This window comes from Diceros bicornis, chromosome 11 (assembly GCF_020826845.1).
Source record: "Diceros bicornis minor isolate mBicDic1 chromosome 11, mDicBic1.mat.cur, whole genome shotgun sequence".
Classification (NCBI taxonomy): domain Eukaryota; kingdom Metazoa; phylum Chordata; class Mammalia; order Perissodactyla; family Rhinocerotidae; genus Diceros; species Diceros bicornis.
Genome location: NC_080750.1, coordinates 8,008,929 through 8,026,560, shown reverse-complemented (window position 1 = coordinate 8,026,560; position 17,632 = coordinate 8,008,929). Strand labels below are relative to the sequence as shown.

The 17,632-nt window shown below is 35.5% G+C and overlaps 1 protein-coding gene across 18 annotated transcripts in view; it reads right to left on the bottom strand.

The window, feature by feature from the left end:
* Positions 1-17,632, bottom strand: part of ANK2 (ankyrin 2) — a 617,273-nt gene that overhangs the window by 194,890 nt on the left and 404,751 nt on the right. Inside the window, exon 1 of one of the 18 annotated variants that reach the window (XM_058549933.1) lies at positions 16,415-16,572. The exons of the other annotated variants lie outside the window; for them this stretch is intronic. Coding sequence (XP_058405916.1) covers positions 16,415-16,534 — 120 coding nt within the window. The 5' untranslated portion in view covers positions 16,535-16,572. Of the gene's footprint in view, positions 1-16,414; positions 16,573-17,632 lie in introns of those variants that run through there. 18 annotated transcript variants of the gene reach the window in all.

Below are 17,632 nucleotides of genomic sequence, written 5' to 3'. Positions count from 1 at the left end.
AATTTTCCCCACAGAAAGTCCTGAGGACAGCTGCTCCAGAAACGTAGCCATAGTCACCCTGCCCCTCTGGCTTGCTTAAAAAGCCTGACTTTCAAACCTTAACACGATAACAATGATAAACTTTTATTAGGTTCCAAGACACCTGCACAACTTTATAATTCTTCTTGTGATATAATATCTGACTGAAGAGAAAACAGTAGCACGAAAAGGGATGTCACTGACCTACTAGGACATGAGACACAGGTGTGACAGCTCTGAATCCAGCATTCTCCTCAGTAGGCTACACTGCCTCCCTCCCTCCAAGAAGGCACTTGGCAGGGGCTCTTGGTTCACTCTGTCAGCCCTATTTATTACGACTGGTGGCGATGTACAGAGATAGAAATGGAAGTATTTTCTCTGCGAGTCTCAAATATGGAATTATTTGCACACTGTTAAAATGATTTACACATGGGAAGACTGAAAACCCTAGGACTGAATTATCTCACATTTAACCCAAATACCACAATGGCTTACATGTTTACAGATCAGATAGATAACTTATGAAGAGTTGAGAGGGATGACTGAAATCTATACACCTGGAATTCACGCTGATTCCTCAGAAATGAATCACGGTATGATTAATACCCCTCCCCGCACCGCTAGGATGCCTCACTCTTCATCCTTCCTGAAAGCTGTGCCCGTGGCAGGGCTCCCTGAGTCTATCTGCAGTGCTGCAGGGGCTGAATTGTGACTCATTCTTAAATGCCTACCCTATGAAATTATTTTGCAGTTTGTAGCAAATTCTAACCTCCAGGAAGATTTTCCACCTTCAGTTTCTTGCCACAGCACTTAAAGGTGAAACATAATATTATGCATTGTTATGTCATTATCTCACAGGAAACGTTATTTACTATAAAACAACAAAAATTAAATAATATTAGGTCACAGAAAGCATGACAATGTTATTTCCCATATATAGTTTAAAAAAATAAATCTATGTGCTATATATTAAAGGTTGTACCTAGAAAGTACTTCCAACTTGTACATGAGGCATAATAATTATAGGTGATATTTATTGAGTGTTTACTGTGGGCCAGGCACATAGCTAAGGGAGTCATATGCATGACATCATTAATACTCGCAATAATACTACAAGGAAGGATCTATTATTATGCTCATGTAATAGGTGAGGAAAAAGGTTTAGAAAGTTTCCAAGGTCACACAACCACTCAGTGGAAAATCCAAGATTTAACTCATGTTTATCAGCCTCGCAGCTAGTCTGATCTGCTCTCCTATCTCACCCCGCCAGTGTCAAAGCAGATGTTCCTACAGATTCCCAACCTATGAGCTATAGTTTATTTAGTTTGTGATAACCACAGCTATGCCTTTGGTCTACATATTTGCCCTGTAAATGATGGCACTTGCTAAATAGTGTGTCTCAGCTGGAGAGAGGATTCTCAGCTGACATCCCAATCCTCACATCCATCAGCCATCTGTATGCACCTAGAAAAATTAAGAGCTGGCCTGAGACAAACTGCTTAGAAACATATTCATTTGGGAATGAGGAAAGAGGTGGTAAAGTACGCTCTGCATGAAAAAGCCAGTTGACTGTCTTTCTCTACATGCCTAACATGATTAAACTCAGGAACTAAAATCAGGTTGTTGTATTGTTCGTGTAGAAAAAGAATGTCATGAACAGGTAGAGCAGAAGGGAGCACCCGACCCCGGAGGGATGAAGATACACCTGGAGACACCACTGTGGAGGTTAGAGGGGGACATGTTGGTCTGAAGGGAGCTGCAGATGTCACTGGGGAGTATCCAATAGACCTTCATAGAGCCTTCTCTAGGGACTGCACATGACATTGAGGATTGCTTTTGCTGTTACATAATAACAAGATTTCATTACTGGTTTTCTCTTTTCTGAATCAAACTTCTAAAAAGTAGATGCAAGTCAGAGATTTACAGCCAGTCCCGGGAATTTTAGCAAATAATATTCCCAGTGTTCTTGAGGGGCTGGACCCAATGCAAATGTAACATCTGAGCCATCCTGCGAGGGGCCTCTTCAACAGTTGAGCCACAGTAGTCTTTGCTATAAGTTGGATTCTTCTAGAACCCCATTAAGGGATTTAGTTTTCCCAAAATGAGAAAATGCATTAAATCAAAGTGTTATTATAAATGGTTCATGAACATGGGTTTCAAGAACAAAATTAAAATGAGACTTCAAAATTTAAGTACGGATATTGACATTATTGAAGGTCAAAAGTATAGATCTGCACAGAAATATATATTCTTCTCCTCCTTCACATAGACACATGCACACACTATGCTACAATGAGGTCAATCTGTGATTAAAGCTCTTGACACAAGAGCTTAGGATAAACAGTTAGTCGGTCTGGTTACCTTCAATCAACACAGAGATGAAAGAGGATCCAGAAACTCATGGTGAGAGATGCAGCAATTTTTACCATGCTGTTTGCCTCTGAGTGTGACAAAAGTCAGAATTTTAAAGTGAAGTATAAGTAGGAGGAAAAGCATGCTTTCAAAATTGATTCTTGTCTCCTGGCTCAACCAGGAGATTTCACACATTAAAAAGCACAATAAAGAGAAAGGGAGGCGAGAGCAATTCCTCTGGGGAAAGTCTCAGACAAATGTAAGACTAACCTCTTCCGGCTCTGCTGCTTTATGTCCCTAGGACGCTCAGTCCTAAAACCAACTGCACTTATGCCTGTAAAGTTGGACTCTGGACAAAGAATTCAAATGCTGAGCCCCACTTATTTTAATCTGCAACAGATGGATGACATTAAACCTTGCCCCCTTTACAACCCCAGGGTGGCACTTCAAGCCAAGAAAGAAAAATTTCCTCTTAAATTCTTCTTGACACAGTTCTGTACATTTTTTGTATCTGAATGTTAGAAAAACAGAATACTCTCTTAGCACCCAGGAGGGTGGACATGAAAGGCACGGAGGAATGTGCATTCACAGAGCTACATTATATCCTCAAGGAGTGCTTCCCCAAAGGGTTTAGTGGCATATTCACAGGGGTCCATGAGTTTGCTACAAGAATTTTCTTTTTAATGCTGTGCTTACATTTCAATAATAACCTAATAAGGAAAATATAAGCGTGCTCCAAGTCATCTAGATGGCTACCCTTTAACTGAGTACAACCATGCAATTTTGATATATGCCTTTGTGTTTATAATTCAGTGCATAACAAGTAAAGTACAGATGACATATAGACGCATGATATGCAAAAAGTTTTACCATGGTACAGAGAATGATCAGAGAATCTGGTCATCATACATGGCAGGATGGTAGAGACATAATGAACCAAAAGAACCTGAGCACAGCTCAGTAGCCAGCAGCACACAAAAGTTGCATGTAAAAGTGAGGCTCAGTGCTATCTTTGTGTGGTCCAACTTGCATCGACCATTAGCAGTGAGTGTACTAGAAAATCCACAGGGAAACATTTTTCAGTTCCCCATTTTAGCTTTTAATGGATGAGGTACACATCTCTACCACAATACTAATCTCACCTCCAAGTAAATAAAGAGAGCTTTAAACGATTATCAAACGGCGTGCCATTAAAATTGACATTAGCAAATTTTTCTGATAGCTTTAGGTCTTATTATTCTTAAGCAGGAAACAAAACCTTAAACGTATTAACAATAGTTTGTACACATGCTTATAAAAAAAGGTATTCTTTATATGGTTTCCACTGAAGTCAAATTCAGAAGCTTATTAAATTATAGAAATCTGAGGTTAAATCTTTTTACTATTAAGCCCCATATCTATGATTTAGTTTTAGACAATTCTATCCATTCTATTAAGTTGGTGTCATTTATTTGAATCATACTTGTTGTGTAGTTTTATTTATGCTTAATTTGTAAAGCTTTCTTTTTAGTAATAATCTAAGATTTTAAGGAGTTTTACGTAGTTTTATTTTTACATTTAATTAACACTATAATAAAAATAACAACACGGGAGGACATGAACTTTTTTTATACTTTAAAAGAGATGAATACATATTCCAGTCTGAGAAGCACTCATCTACCAGTGGGGGTCAGCCTGCAGTCCTGCCTGCCTCAAGTCTCTGCTTTATAGTGCGTCCGCCACCAGGATCTGCTGACTGATGGACCTTAAGGAAAACACATGTTCCTTGTGGGATCTGAAGAATTTGTTTATTGTCTTAGGATGCAGTTTTTGCTTTGTAAAAACAGGGCCATTTATCTGCCTACCCTGAGATCCACATTTTTATAGCAATACAAAATAAACAAAATTTGTTAAAATCACTTGAGGGGAAAAACTTTAATAGGAATATCGTGACATACGAGACATTTCTAGAATTCCTTAGGTCTTCCCTAGGAATGTGGGATAAGTTAAATCCACGCTCAGCACATCACAGGTTGTATGGTCTCGAGTCTGTGTGTGTCTCAGTTTCCTTAGCAAAAATAAGTGTACTTTACAGAGTTGCTGGAAGAATTAAGTATGATGACTTGAAGGTGCCTAGCCCAATAACAGGCACAGAGGGCACTTACTGAATTTGTTTTATAATTGTGGTTTTTCTTGTAAACCATAAATGCAAAAAACGACAACAGCAAATCAAAGTACAGATGCACCCACGTGATCTTCTTTAAAAATGAAGGTGGTTGCCAGACGACCAGAGTGTTTGAAAATACTCTGATGTGCGCGGGCGCGGGAAGGCAAAGAGCCAGAACTGGGAGAGTGTGGCCTGTCTCCCACGGTGAGGACTTTACAAGGCACCCTCTTTCTGATATATCAACGCTTTTACTGAAATAATCATATTTTTGCTGGATTGTTTAAATAATTTAACTCTTTTAGAAGCTCCAATGTTATCATTATCTTGTCATAAATCAAAAATTTGGGGGCAAAAGAGAACTGCACACTAGACGTACTGGAACTTTTTAGAAGGAATTCCACAAGTTGCCTTCCCGCAGTTGGGACAAATAAATGACAGGTAAAACACTTGACACCACAAAATCCCACTTGATAATTTCTATTCAGCTGCCGCTAATAATAAAACCTGCTATAAACCAGGAGTTTGTACGCTTTAGTTCAAACATGCAGATTAACCTACATTTTTAGTGTCATTTCAATAGGTCTTTAGATTGCTACTAAATGAAAAATACTGACAGGTGCTCTGATATTCAGAGAGTTAATGCGACTTCCCCACAGACTGTTTACTCCAGCGACCTATGAGCTAAGAAAATTGGTTCAGATATAAATGTTTATATGTTTACTTTTAAAATGTTATTTAAGATAATTAATTATTAAAAAATAAGATTGAGGTCTGGGATCAGAACAATGTTTAAGTTTAACTAAACAGATAAATTATGCCATAATTATAAAATTATGGAATATTTTAAGAAAATACCTTTTTGTTATGAGATCATTTGAAATTACATTTTTATATAAAGACGAAGATTTTTTCCCTTAACTTAGTATTACATTTTGACATTGATTTTCAGTAGCACACTAGGTAAATTATTTCATGCATCAATGCTTTCCCTAAGATTATCATCCACGAAATGTAAAAACTGCCTACACGTATCAATTCCATCCTTTTCAAAGCATTGAGATTATTTGCAATCCTATGTCAAGATTCGTGAATTCCTTGTACAATTCTTATACTTTAAAAGAGACTAAAACTGGAGTATTATACAGTAGTGGGAATAGGAATGAATGAACTATATCTATATACAACATCAACATATCTCACAAAAATAATGCTAAGCAAAATAAGTCAGACCCAAAAAACGGCATCCTTATGATTCCGTTTATTAAAGTTCAAAAACTGGCAAACCTAATCTATACTGTTAGAAGTTTCTGGAAAGAGGCAGAAAGGAGCTTCTGGTTGCTGGAAATGTTGTAGTTTTGCTCTCTAGTTCTGGGTGCTGTTAAATGGGCATGTAAACTTTGTGAGAAATATCAAGAAGAACATTATAATTTATGCATTTTTCTGATGTACAATTAAATAAAATGTTTACTTAAAAAAGATTGTGACACTGAAAAATAAGTAAGGTGTTCCTAATTTATACAATGGTGACAGAAATCACTGAAGAGTAAATAGTTGAAAACATTAGTATTCAAAAGCAGTATCTTTTTCTCACAGTGGAGGCAATTTTTCTAAGGCTGACTATTCACATTATGCAAGACTTTTAATGAAAATTTATTTGCATATATTTAAGGGACTATACAGTCTAAGAGACAATGCAGACTACTAAATATACAAAATTTTGTTCTTTAACTCAAAAGAAGAGTTGCTAAGAGTTCTAGAGCATCTTTTTCTTAGTTGCTCTGATGTCTGTGAAGCTTTGTAATCATAAAAACTGCAAGATTCTACTTGATCATACATTAATTATACTCTTCATTTAGCACTAGTGAAGGTTATTCTACTTTTCATATTCTTTGTACATTTTGTACAAATAATATTCCTCTGGCCTTCAAAATATTTATTACAAATCCTAGAAGACCAGATCTGGCTCAGAGATCTCAGTTGTTAAATCTTCTAGGATAAACACAACTGAGGTAAGTTGTAAGAGACAATTTCATACCTTAAAATTTTTCTGTGACACTCACTTTTCTGCAAACTGAATCAAAATATTAATAATATGACAATACCCTTCCTCAATGAACTAGCATTACTACCACAAGAACACAAAAAACCTAAGCTAGTAGGAATAAAAACCCTAAACCAGAAAATACTGTTGTGATTTACCTTTGATAACTATTTTTTTTTGGTAAATATTTTATACTTCAAATTCCCTATATGATTTTGAAATTTTAAAAAGTTCTTATATATTTTTAAAAGAATTATTGAAGAGAAGAAATATGAACTCCCCAGTTAGTATTTTATGACATAGGAGAAGTCTGACATGAAAAGCAATTTTGTTTTGCTGACATTAGCTTGGCTTCATAAAATGTTTCTATACCTAGGCTCATTGCTAAGATGCTTATTACAATGAGACGCATTGAAACTTTCACTAAAATAAGAACTTTTACAAAGATACGTGGAAACTTTCTTAAGTGCTTATAATTCTCAGTTTCCTATTGACTTCATGGTGAATGGAAAATTTAAGCGACTTCTCATAAAGCAGACAATCAATAGGTTTTGATTATTTATATTCTAGGCATATGTTCTGCCTATGACTTTGAAACACCTATAGAACTCAGAAATTCCATCACTAAATACAAAATATCATTTTTTTCTGAATTTAAACATGAAAATGGTAAGTTTGTAGATGGAAATATTTGTGGTTCCTTTCACAAGATTTATAAATCTCTACTAAGAAAATCAGAATAATAAGAGAAATTTTTTGCTGTAGCTATAGGTCAGACATCAGATGAAATAACTTGAAGTTCATCTTAAAAACTTACATTGAAGAAGGCTGCAATTGAATGCTTCTGATTTTTTTCAAGGGATAGGATACTCTTTGAGAGGCCTCAATTACACGAACAGATTTAAGACATTACTGCTTCGTTAGGTAAGCACGTTGATGATTGCTTTAGCTATTAAAATATTTAACAAGGGTTAATATTTATTCCTAAAGAGCCTCTCATACTTCCAGACAATGGCATATGACTAGGGGACTATGACTCCCCACTTTTGTTACTGGTTCCTCTTGGTGTAGAGGTATCTTATAATATCATGGTTTAATTCCATACACAACCTTTAACACTAGGGGTTGCTTGAACTGATATATTTGAAAAATTCTGCTTACTTTTTTCTGTTCAAAATGCTGACAGTGCAAAGGCAAGCGAAATATTCTACAAATCCTATACCAAATATTATAGTTTCTCCATAAAATTTCCCAATATTTTCAATTTAACATGCCAATAATAAAAATAATGAAAACTTAGAGCTCCACAATAGAAGTTTAATAATACACACCACATCTATATATGATTGAATTCTAAACAGTTCTTTAGTATTGCTTTGGGATCTCCAACTGGTTTTAATTGTGTGTAAAATAACGAAAACTTATTTTTAAAACAATCTGTATCCCAGACTTAATCTCTTTCCTAATTTCCAAATAGCTGGACATCTCTGTAAAAATGTTCTGCCAGCATCTTAAACTCAACACGCCCCAAATGAATATGGGCCAAAACACGGAAGAGCTTATCAAGCTTTTATGTACTGTTCACAAATTTCCAAAGGAATTTCCTTTTGGACTGTCACTGATCACGAAAATGTAGGTTTTCTAAATGAATAATAACCAACTATCATAACATCTGGGTCATGAGAAAGAAGAGAAAGCTTTTGATATAATTTAGTAAAAACAGTTTATTGAATTTATCCTTTAAGGAATCTTCTCTATGCAAAATTCTTTTCATTCCCTGACTAATCAGCGTGTTAAAATATTACAGGACATTTGGGGGGAAAAGATATATTAGAATTCATCTCACTGCTATACTTAAAGTCAGGATAAACGGACCTGGATTAGGTTTTAGTCTCCCTTGAAGGTTTTTAAAACTGTCAGGATATGAAAAAACAAACCCAACCAAGTGAAAATATCTTTCATTAATTTTTTATTACCCAGGCATCCTACAGTGTTAACTTCCTATTGCCCCCTTGAGGTAGGCACCGCATTTTTGTCCCCATTGGTCTGATTATTCTCCATCTTCAGACCATCTGCTCTGAGGGAGACATCACTCAAACAGAAGCAGCTTCGTGACACAGCACACATGAGGTGCTGACCGCACCCGCACAGGCTGCACATACTACAAAGCAGATTGCTTCTTTAGCACTGAATTATTCAGGATTGAATAAAAATGCATGCTTGCGATGAAAGGTTGACAATGGCTTGTTTTATAATATGACCTCTATTTTCAAAGAACTTGCATATATTTTTCTATCATGATACATATCCCCACACTGTTGATTTTTGTGGGGCCCTGTTAAGATGCACATGGAAATATACAAGGGCTTTTTGCTCACAACAGCCTAGAGTACATCTGTAAGTGTCAGTCAGATTGATTTTTCTGGGGAGTATCACTTAATTATAGCTTAACAACCATACACCATAGCAACCTGACTCTACTTGTTTTAAATGCAATTCTGAACTTATTTATACCATTTTCAAAAAAAGACTAGTTTAGAGCAAATGCATCAGTTACTCAAATGTTTTATTTTCACTTTTTTGAATGCATAACTTCTGCAATATTCATATCTACTCCAGAATAGCATAGGAATTCGAATTCATTACCTTCTATATCATTTCTAGTCCCAAGACAATATTTTAATTTTCTAGGAATAATAGAACCAAGAACTCTGTTTGTGCCACTTTTGGAGTTCCTATATTTTTTTTGGAAAATCTTTCTAATTACTGGGTGTCAGGAATTTCAGCATGATAATCATGTTGTTTATTAGAAATAATTTGTGGCTCTAGTCCCTTTCATTAAATTGCTGTTAAGTTCACTGTCATCTCTAAGATGGTAAAAGCCCATCTTTCTAATGTGCATATAATTTTTGAGAAGTTGTTTCTTCACCCCATTCTCCACAGTATGTTGGTCCCACAGGGGCATGCACAGCTTTTAGTTTCTTTTGCACATTTGTGATGATCTACTTGGACACTGAGTGCAAACAATGAACTTTAGAAGGCAAAATTCCCATTCTAATAAGTCAGCATTATGCTCAATGTAATATATAAAATTATTTTTTACATTTATTTCCTGATCCCCATCATGCTGACCTTGTGGTACACAGCAGAATGCCAACAAACCTTTTTTAAAGTAAATTAAAAAAAAAAAACTAAAGAATATGTAATATGTGAACTGTATAAGAAGGAAATCGCTTCCCAGTTTGACTCACTGAATTAACTTCATTAAATTACTGAACAGCTCTATAGTTGTGCCTATCTAAATGTGTACATATTGGAAAAATCAAAGCTGCAGTTTGGTAACAGTGGAAATAAATTAGTCAAACAACAGGTTATTTTGATAATAAACAGTTAAAATATTTAACCAGTCCTTAGCAACAAATTCTTTAGTTGAGAGCCAGACAAACTCTTTTGAAGCACCTACAGTGTACCAAGCAATGTTAGATGCAAGAGATTGAATGTAGAAGAAATAAATATGATACATCCCCTCAAAAGATTTTAAGATCTGCTTCAAACAAACAATTTTAGCTGAAATATGGTCCACGAATTAGAAGTGGGCAAAAGTGGATCCAGGGATCCATTTAGAGGAAGTAGTCCAAGCAATAAATGCTTGCTTTGTTTTACGAACAGGTTTACATTTAGATTTGGGGGGGAAACAGCAATATAGTGTTTGATAAAGTTCCTGGTGGTAAGTCAGGTGGAAAACATAGCAGGCACAGGGAACAGAGAGTGCAAGGTCATAGTGTCGTAAAAGAACATAGTATGCAGAAAACTACAAGTAATTCAGTGTGTGTGAATTATAAAGATCATGTTGGCAACAAGAAAGAAATAAAATTCTAAAAGTCAGGCAGGGCTCAGACCATGAATGCTCCTGTATGCTGTAATAAGAAGACTGAGTGTTATCCTGTAGGTAAAGGGACAGGAAAAGCCAAGATCAGATGTTGTTTTAACATAATCCCTCTAGTACATATGGAGGATGAGTTAGAAGGGAAAGAGAATGGAGTTTGTGAGACAATTTAGGATACTATTGCAATAGTCCTGGTGAGCAATGTCATCAGAGGCAGCAATGTAGAAAAAGCAGTGAGTTGTCATATTTGTAGGGGAAAGAAGCTATAAAACTTCGGGAAATTGAATTTGTGGGTTTATGGAAAAGAAGTTAAGGAAAACTTGGAGACATCTAGCTTTGGCGTGTAATGAGTGACACTTCTAATCAAGACCTGGAATCTGGGGGAACAGAATACCCCAAAATTGGAGAGAACACAATAGTTTGGTTTTGGACTGATTAAATTTCAAGAGCTATCGCTGCATAGTATTGTGCTGAAAACATATGACTAAAGGGTCCAGGAGAGAAAATGGACAAAGACGTAGGCCACAGAGTAACCTCTGGGAAAGCGACAGGGCTTCCGCATTGATACTGGATTTTGCTTCACTCTCTTACCATTTCTCTGTCTATAAAACTCCTAGGAATAGGGAAGCACCTCTTGTATTGTCTCTGAAAGCAAAAGCTGTTGACCTATCAACATCTTGCATGAGATGCCAGGAAGTGCTGATAAAATAGAAATTGCAGGATATATGTATACTGCTGTGTATCTGTATATATACATATATATACATATATACACATGCATATGCATTTATATATGCAGTATACATGTATGTGTATATGTATATACACACAGATATTATATATATATATAATATATATATAATATATGTATCAGTGAGACTAAAATAGAATTCTGTACAGGAGGTTCTCACGAGCTCAGAATACTGATATCATGCAGCTGACGTTTCCCTCTAAGACCAGGGCACAACTGAGATATCGCTTTATCCTCAATGGATGTGACCTGCTGTAACTTTCTAAATTTACCCTTGTGCTTTGAACTGCAATTGTGAAGAATGGTTTGAGCGATTCAATTCTAACTCTATACAAGCTTCTGAAATTTTACACTGAAATGTAAAAGATAGGATGGAAAACTGGCTACACAAAAGAAATGTGTTTGATTAATTACAGTACATAACACATGGCAGTGCAAAAAAGATTACCAAATCAAGTATTTGTAGCTTGCACTGCCTTTTTTTCCCCTAACATTTTAGCTTATACTACAAAATCTCACTGTTGGAAATCAGTCAATAAAAACCCCTCTAGTTATTACTGCATTTCAAAGAATATCTGAACTTCTTCTGATGCAGCTTTCAAAACAAATTCTTGATTTGCTGGGAGAAGAGCATTGGCATCAAATATAAAGAGAGTTTTGAACATAACTAGAAACAAAGGCAGGGTTAATTCATCTCCTGGAACTAAGCTTTTGTTCAGATGCCCAAGACCCTTTTAAAAGAAAAGTCAGGCTTAAGCCAAGTTTAATGAAAAATGGAGAATTCTCTACTTGTTGTTTTTTATTATTTGACTTCTACAAGAATTTGTATTAAGTGGAGCCTGTGGGTCTATTTCCCAGAGGCTTGGGATAGGTTCTCCAGAACACCCTCCCAACCCACCTTCTCCCCACAGGTTTGACCAGATTCCTTTGCTCTCGGGTCCCCTAACACTCTGAGCATTCAATCATTCACAAATATTGGCTGACTTCTGGTGATAAGCACAGTGTGCACTAGGTGTTGTGCGTGGCTACAGCAGGGGCCCCAATTTATCTGTTTACGTGTCTATCTCCCCAACCAGCCTGGCCCTCCAGAGTAGATAGAGTCATGACTCACTCATCTTTGTGTCTCCACTGCCTGACACAGAGTAGATCAATAAATATTTGTGGAAATGAAGCAAAATAAAGGAAGAAGTTCAACAAAGTGAAGTTGGACAAATAGGAGCATGAAGCAGCATTGGCCAATGTGAACTAAACTAGTGAAAAGTTTGGTAGATCAAGTAAATCTCTGCAGACTTACTAAATTTTAAAACTTGGTTTCAATTCTTGATTAGCAAAATTTATATTTGTTATATTAATTCACCTAAAACTCATTCCTTAAGATTAAAATTGTTTTTTAAAGTTTCCTATATAATTCTATCAGATATCCACAATAAAACCAAATAATGCCTAACTCTTCCTAAGGGTAAATGAAGAGAGTAATGGGTAGAGATGGCCTTCATCTGTATCATTATTACCTTACAACTGAAGTCACGGGGAAACTACTGAACTTGGCAACGGGCTTGATTAGGTAGACTCTGGAGCTCAACAGTCTCTGACTTTAATTAGGCCAACAGATAATTGGCAACTATGACATTAGTAAAGAAATTAAATACAGAAAGAATCGGTATCTTATGGATACTAACTACATAGAACCATTAGTGTCCTGTTTCTTAGAAATAAGAAACTATAATTTTGCTCTTCTCTGGGAGAGAAGAAAAAGACTTTATATAAAGCAATAATATAAGCTTTTATTATCGTATAAATTAGCCAAAGAAGAGGAGAATTACAGACTACTCAGTATTTCTGAATGCATAACAACATACAGGAATATATTTCAATATCCCAGTAGTTACAGTAAGACTAATTAACTGTCTAAATAAAAGAGATCATTGGTATGTTTAAATTATTTTAACCAAGATACAGAGGAGAGAGGCTGTGTTCTTTTAGAATTATTATGCATATAAAATATACCTCACCTTAGTTATAGGAAACCTATATATTTAATTCCACCTCTACATTCTTATATAAATATCTACCTATAATATGACATATAAAATTAACCTGTCATATATACGTGTGTGGTATGTTTGTGAATTTGTGTATGAGTGTGTGTATATGAGTGTGTGTGTGGGGGGAGAGAGAGAGAGAGAGAGTCATAGATCCCATCTTCATAACAAAATTATAACATCACTTGAAGGAAGAAAACAATGTCCTACAATTCCTAGAATTTCCAAACCCTAGTTCATTGCCTACAATATATTAGCCAATAAAGATGATTATGATGATAAGGGTCCTTGGAAAAAAATATATGTTAGTCTTATGCAAACCTGACAAAAAGTAATATAAATACAAGTTATTTTAACTACTCAAAAATTAAACTTAGAAAATTGCAACACAAGAGTTAGATTACTTTTGGACATATAAAAAGTTAGCATTACAACTTTTATTTGCAAAGCAGTAGTTAACTGTAGCCAAAAAGACCTTGTTGGTCCACCAAAATCAGCTTAGTTGAAATGTGAAAATTTTTGTTAAACATTAACATCATAGATACCTCATTATTGGTCCTTGACTAAGAACCAGGTGGCAGGCTACCTTTGTCTCAGTAAAGGACAAAACTTGTGAAACTAAGAGATGTTGAGGATTTCATTTAGAAGATGCTTAGCTTGTGCCATTTCTGATTAGCAATGTTTGAATGGGGAACCCAGCACATAAGCGAAGCAGGATGAGAACTTGGGTCTATATTAAAATCTGGTGGCATCTCTACAAGACACAGTTCTCTAGAGCAGAAGTTCCACTTCCACTTGGTTTCTTTTTCCCACATATAAGAATTGTGAGGGATTTTAATAATTGAGTTTCCCCTACTGATAATATCTTTTCACTGATGTCACTGTTAATTTAGCACTGAATTACAAAGATTTCCCCTGACCTAAAGCCTTTCTCTTCTGGTTATGATTTCGAGTAAGAGAATTAATTACACGTGTTTTAATTGGGTTTACTACACTTTTTTCCCACTACATTTTGTTTTAAGATAAACATTTGTCAAAAGGCATAATGAGCAAAAAGTTAATTCATCATTTTTACATGATTCACGTATATTTATGTAGTTTTGACGATTCCTTATTAAGATTTTTTAATATTTTCCTACAGAATATGGACTGACATACATATATTAGGGTTCTACAGGCCACCTAGAATTGCTTTTTCCTTTAAGTGGTCGACTTACACATGAGATTCGACCACATGCAGTTTGCTTTTGTGGGCATTCACTCTGTTACTAAAGTGGACTGTAAACTTCTTGAAGGAATAAATAATATTCTGCACTTTTTGTATTTCTTTCTCACACTTTCTACTACAATATTAATGGCTAATGCTACTGTATGCCAAACACATTTATACTCTCATTTAATTCTCGTAAACCACCCAAATAAGGAAACTGAGGCTTACTGAGATTAAACCACTTGTCCATGGATTTTTGGTAATAAATGCCAGAGCTGAGATCGGTACCCAGTCAGTCTTAGTCCAGAGACCATAATCATAGCCACCATGCTCCCCACAAAAGTGCCAAATACCTTTCCACTGTTGACTGACTTACAGGAGTGTCTGCTGCTTCCTGTCCTGGGGAAAAGCTACTGCAACCACATTCCTGGCCCAGTGATCATGTTCTGATCTCCCTCGTTGCCCAATTCCCTTCCTTGTGTAGGGGCAGGGCCAGAGTTTGAACCATATGGCACCGACACCTCTGGAATTCCAGATTTCTTGCCTTTAACATTGCTAACCCAAGAGTTGTGACTTTTAAAAACATAGTTATATTATTTCAAAATATTACTGCATATTATACTCAACAAGTGAATCTAGAGCAATGTCTGTCACAATTGTCACTATTACCACGTAAAGAAAAAAATTTTTCAAGCTCCACAGCATGGTAGGCTTCAAAGACAACATTTGTTCCTCCGTTTTCAAAGCAGCATGTAGACTTTTACTAGCTCATACTGACATATTTCCCTGAGTGGGATTTAAAGCTGGACTGCTTCCAAGACGGATGAAACCTCTCTCAGCTGTTTTAATTAGTCACCACACCTGCTAGTTAAATGTTGATTACACCTATAAGAAATGATAATAGTAATCCTATTTTCTTAGTAAAAATTAAGTAGTAAAAAGATACCCATAAAAAGTCCTCTCCTCCAAATTAATTGAAGAGCTAAATAAGTGTAGAATATTAAATAAAATAATTTGTGATGAAACCTAAAGAATACAGAAATAAATATTCCATAAGAGTATTTGTCTAACACTATATAATTTTCTATGTTCTTTAATTCATTTTTTGTTCTTACAAAAACCTTCTCTTTTTAGGATTCATGACAAATTCCTTTTTTTTTTTTTCATTTGTGAGGAAGATAGGCCCTGAGCTAACATCTGCCAATCCTCCTCTTTTTGCTGAGGAAGACTGGCCCTGGGCTAACATCCGTGCCCATCTTCCTTCACTTTATATGGGACACTGCCATAGCATGGCTTGCCAAGCGGTGTGTCGGTGCGTGCCCGGGATCCAAACCGGCGAACCCTGGGCCGCCGCAGCAGAGCACGTAACCGCTTGCACCACCCGGCCGGCCCACAAAAACTTTCTCTTAAAAAAGGTAGGGGGATCATTAAAAAAGCCTATATATATTCTCATAGTAGAACATTTGAAAATGAATGAAAAAGAAAACACAATCAGCCAGCAGCCATCATCCCATTACTCAAACACGGCACTATTCTCTTCTAGAATTTTTCTACACGTACACTGTATAGTACATACACACTGTGTATGTGTGTATAGATAATATTCTTACAAAGTTGGGATAATAATACTCTGTCTTATATTTTTAAAAACTAACATTACCAAATAACTTTTGCCTCTACTATTCAGTTTGAAACATTCTAAATCTCATTTAATAGTTTATAGATAGATTACAATTGTTTTTAGCTTTTCTTAATCATTTCTCCATCTAGTGCCTTTGATTTTCACTATGGTCAAGAATGTTGTGATAAAAAGTTTTGTACACAAGTCTTTGTCCCTGTCTTGATTACGTCCATTTTTTAAATTCCTAAAGATGGAATAACTCTGTCAAAAGATGTAGATTCTTGGTACATATCGTAATATTGCAAAACCATCCTTGAGAGAGGTTAAATCAAAAGATACTACCATACCTGTTTCTGGAAGAGGCTGTTTCGGCACAATTGCGTGGGCAAATTCGCTTTAATTGACACGTATTCATTGTGGTTTTTATTTACCTTTCTCCTTTTTGAAGAGTTCGAAAACTTAGTCATACATTTATTGGCTCTTAGATTTTTTGTCTTTGATTTGTTCCCATTTTCTGTCCTCAGAGTTTCAAACGTCTTTTTCAATTTTTAAAAATTTCATGCAGGCAAGATAACATTTTGTCATATTTGTTGCAAATTTTTCCAAGTTTGTTATTTTCTTTTTAATATATCTTTTGACTTTTAGAAGTTTTGAATTTTATAAATTAAAAAGTATAAGCTTCTACTTTTAGATTTTTATGCCATTGCTTTTATACTTTCCAATCTTGAAATCAATGAAATACTTCTCTTCATTTTCTTCTAGCTCTAAAAAAATTACTTTTTTTTTACATTTAACTTTTAATTACCTGAAATTTATTTTGGTATGGGGCATAAGTGACAATCTTACTTGAAATTTTCCAAGTGGGCAATTTTTCCCAATTGTTGAAAATCTTTCAACTCACTTTTACGTTCCTCTAATATACCCTTTTTCACATTTCTCTTTCCTTAAAAAGCCAGGATAACACAATGTGCTTAGAACTACCTTTTCTATGCTGGTTCTACGACTTCCAGGAGCTATGTGACCTTGAGCAAATTACTGAACTTAAGCCTCGGTTTACTCGTCTATAAAATGTATAGAATTATATAGATTAAATTAGGTAATATACGTAAAATCCCTAAGAAGAGTGTATTGGAATAGCAGACACTCAAAAAGAGTAAATTTTAATACTTGACTTACAGAGGAGTAAGTAACACATCAGGAGTAAGTGAAATTTATATTGTGTAAATGGTATGCAGAGCACCATTACAGAATCTGGCAAATATTAGGGGCTCAGTAAATGATAGCTATTATTAATAATTAACATAGAATTCCCCCCACATTCCTACATTTCTTTTATTTTCTTTTTATTCTCCTGCTATTTTCCACATCTAAGTCATTTTTATCCTGAGTAGAACAGATGTAGTCCTAATGTCAGATCAAGTGCTTAGGGATGGGCTGGAAAGCAGCCCAGGATCAATAACTTGGCTGACAACGTCCAGGTGAGGCTCTGACACATAGCTGAAGCTGCCCGGGTCACATTTTAAATAGAAACGGAAGTTGGCTTGCCATCTGGATCACTGCTTAAT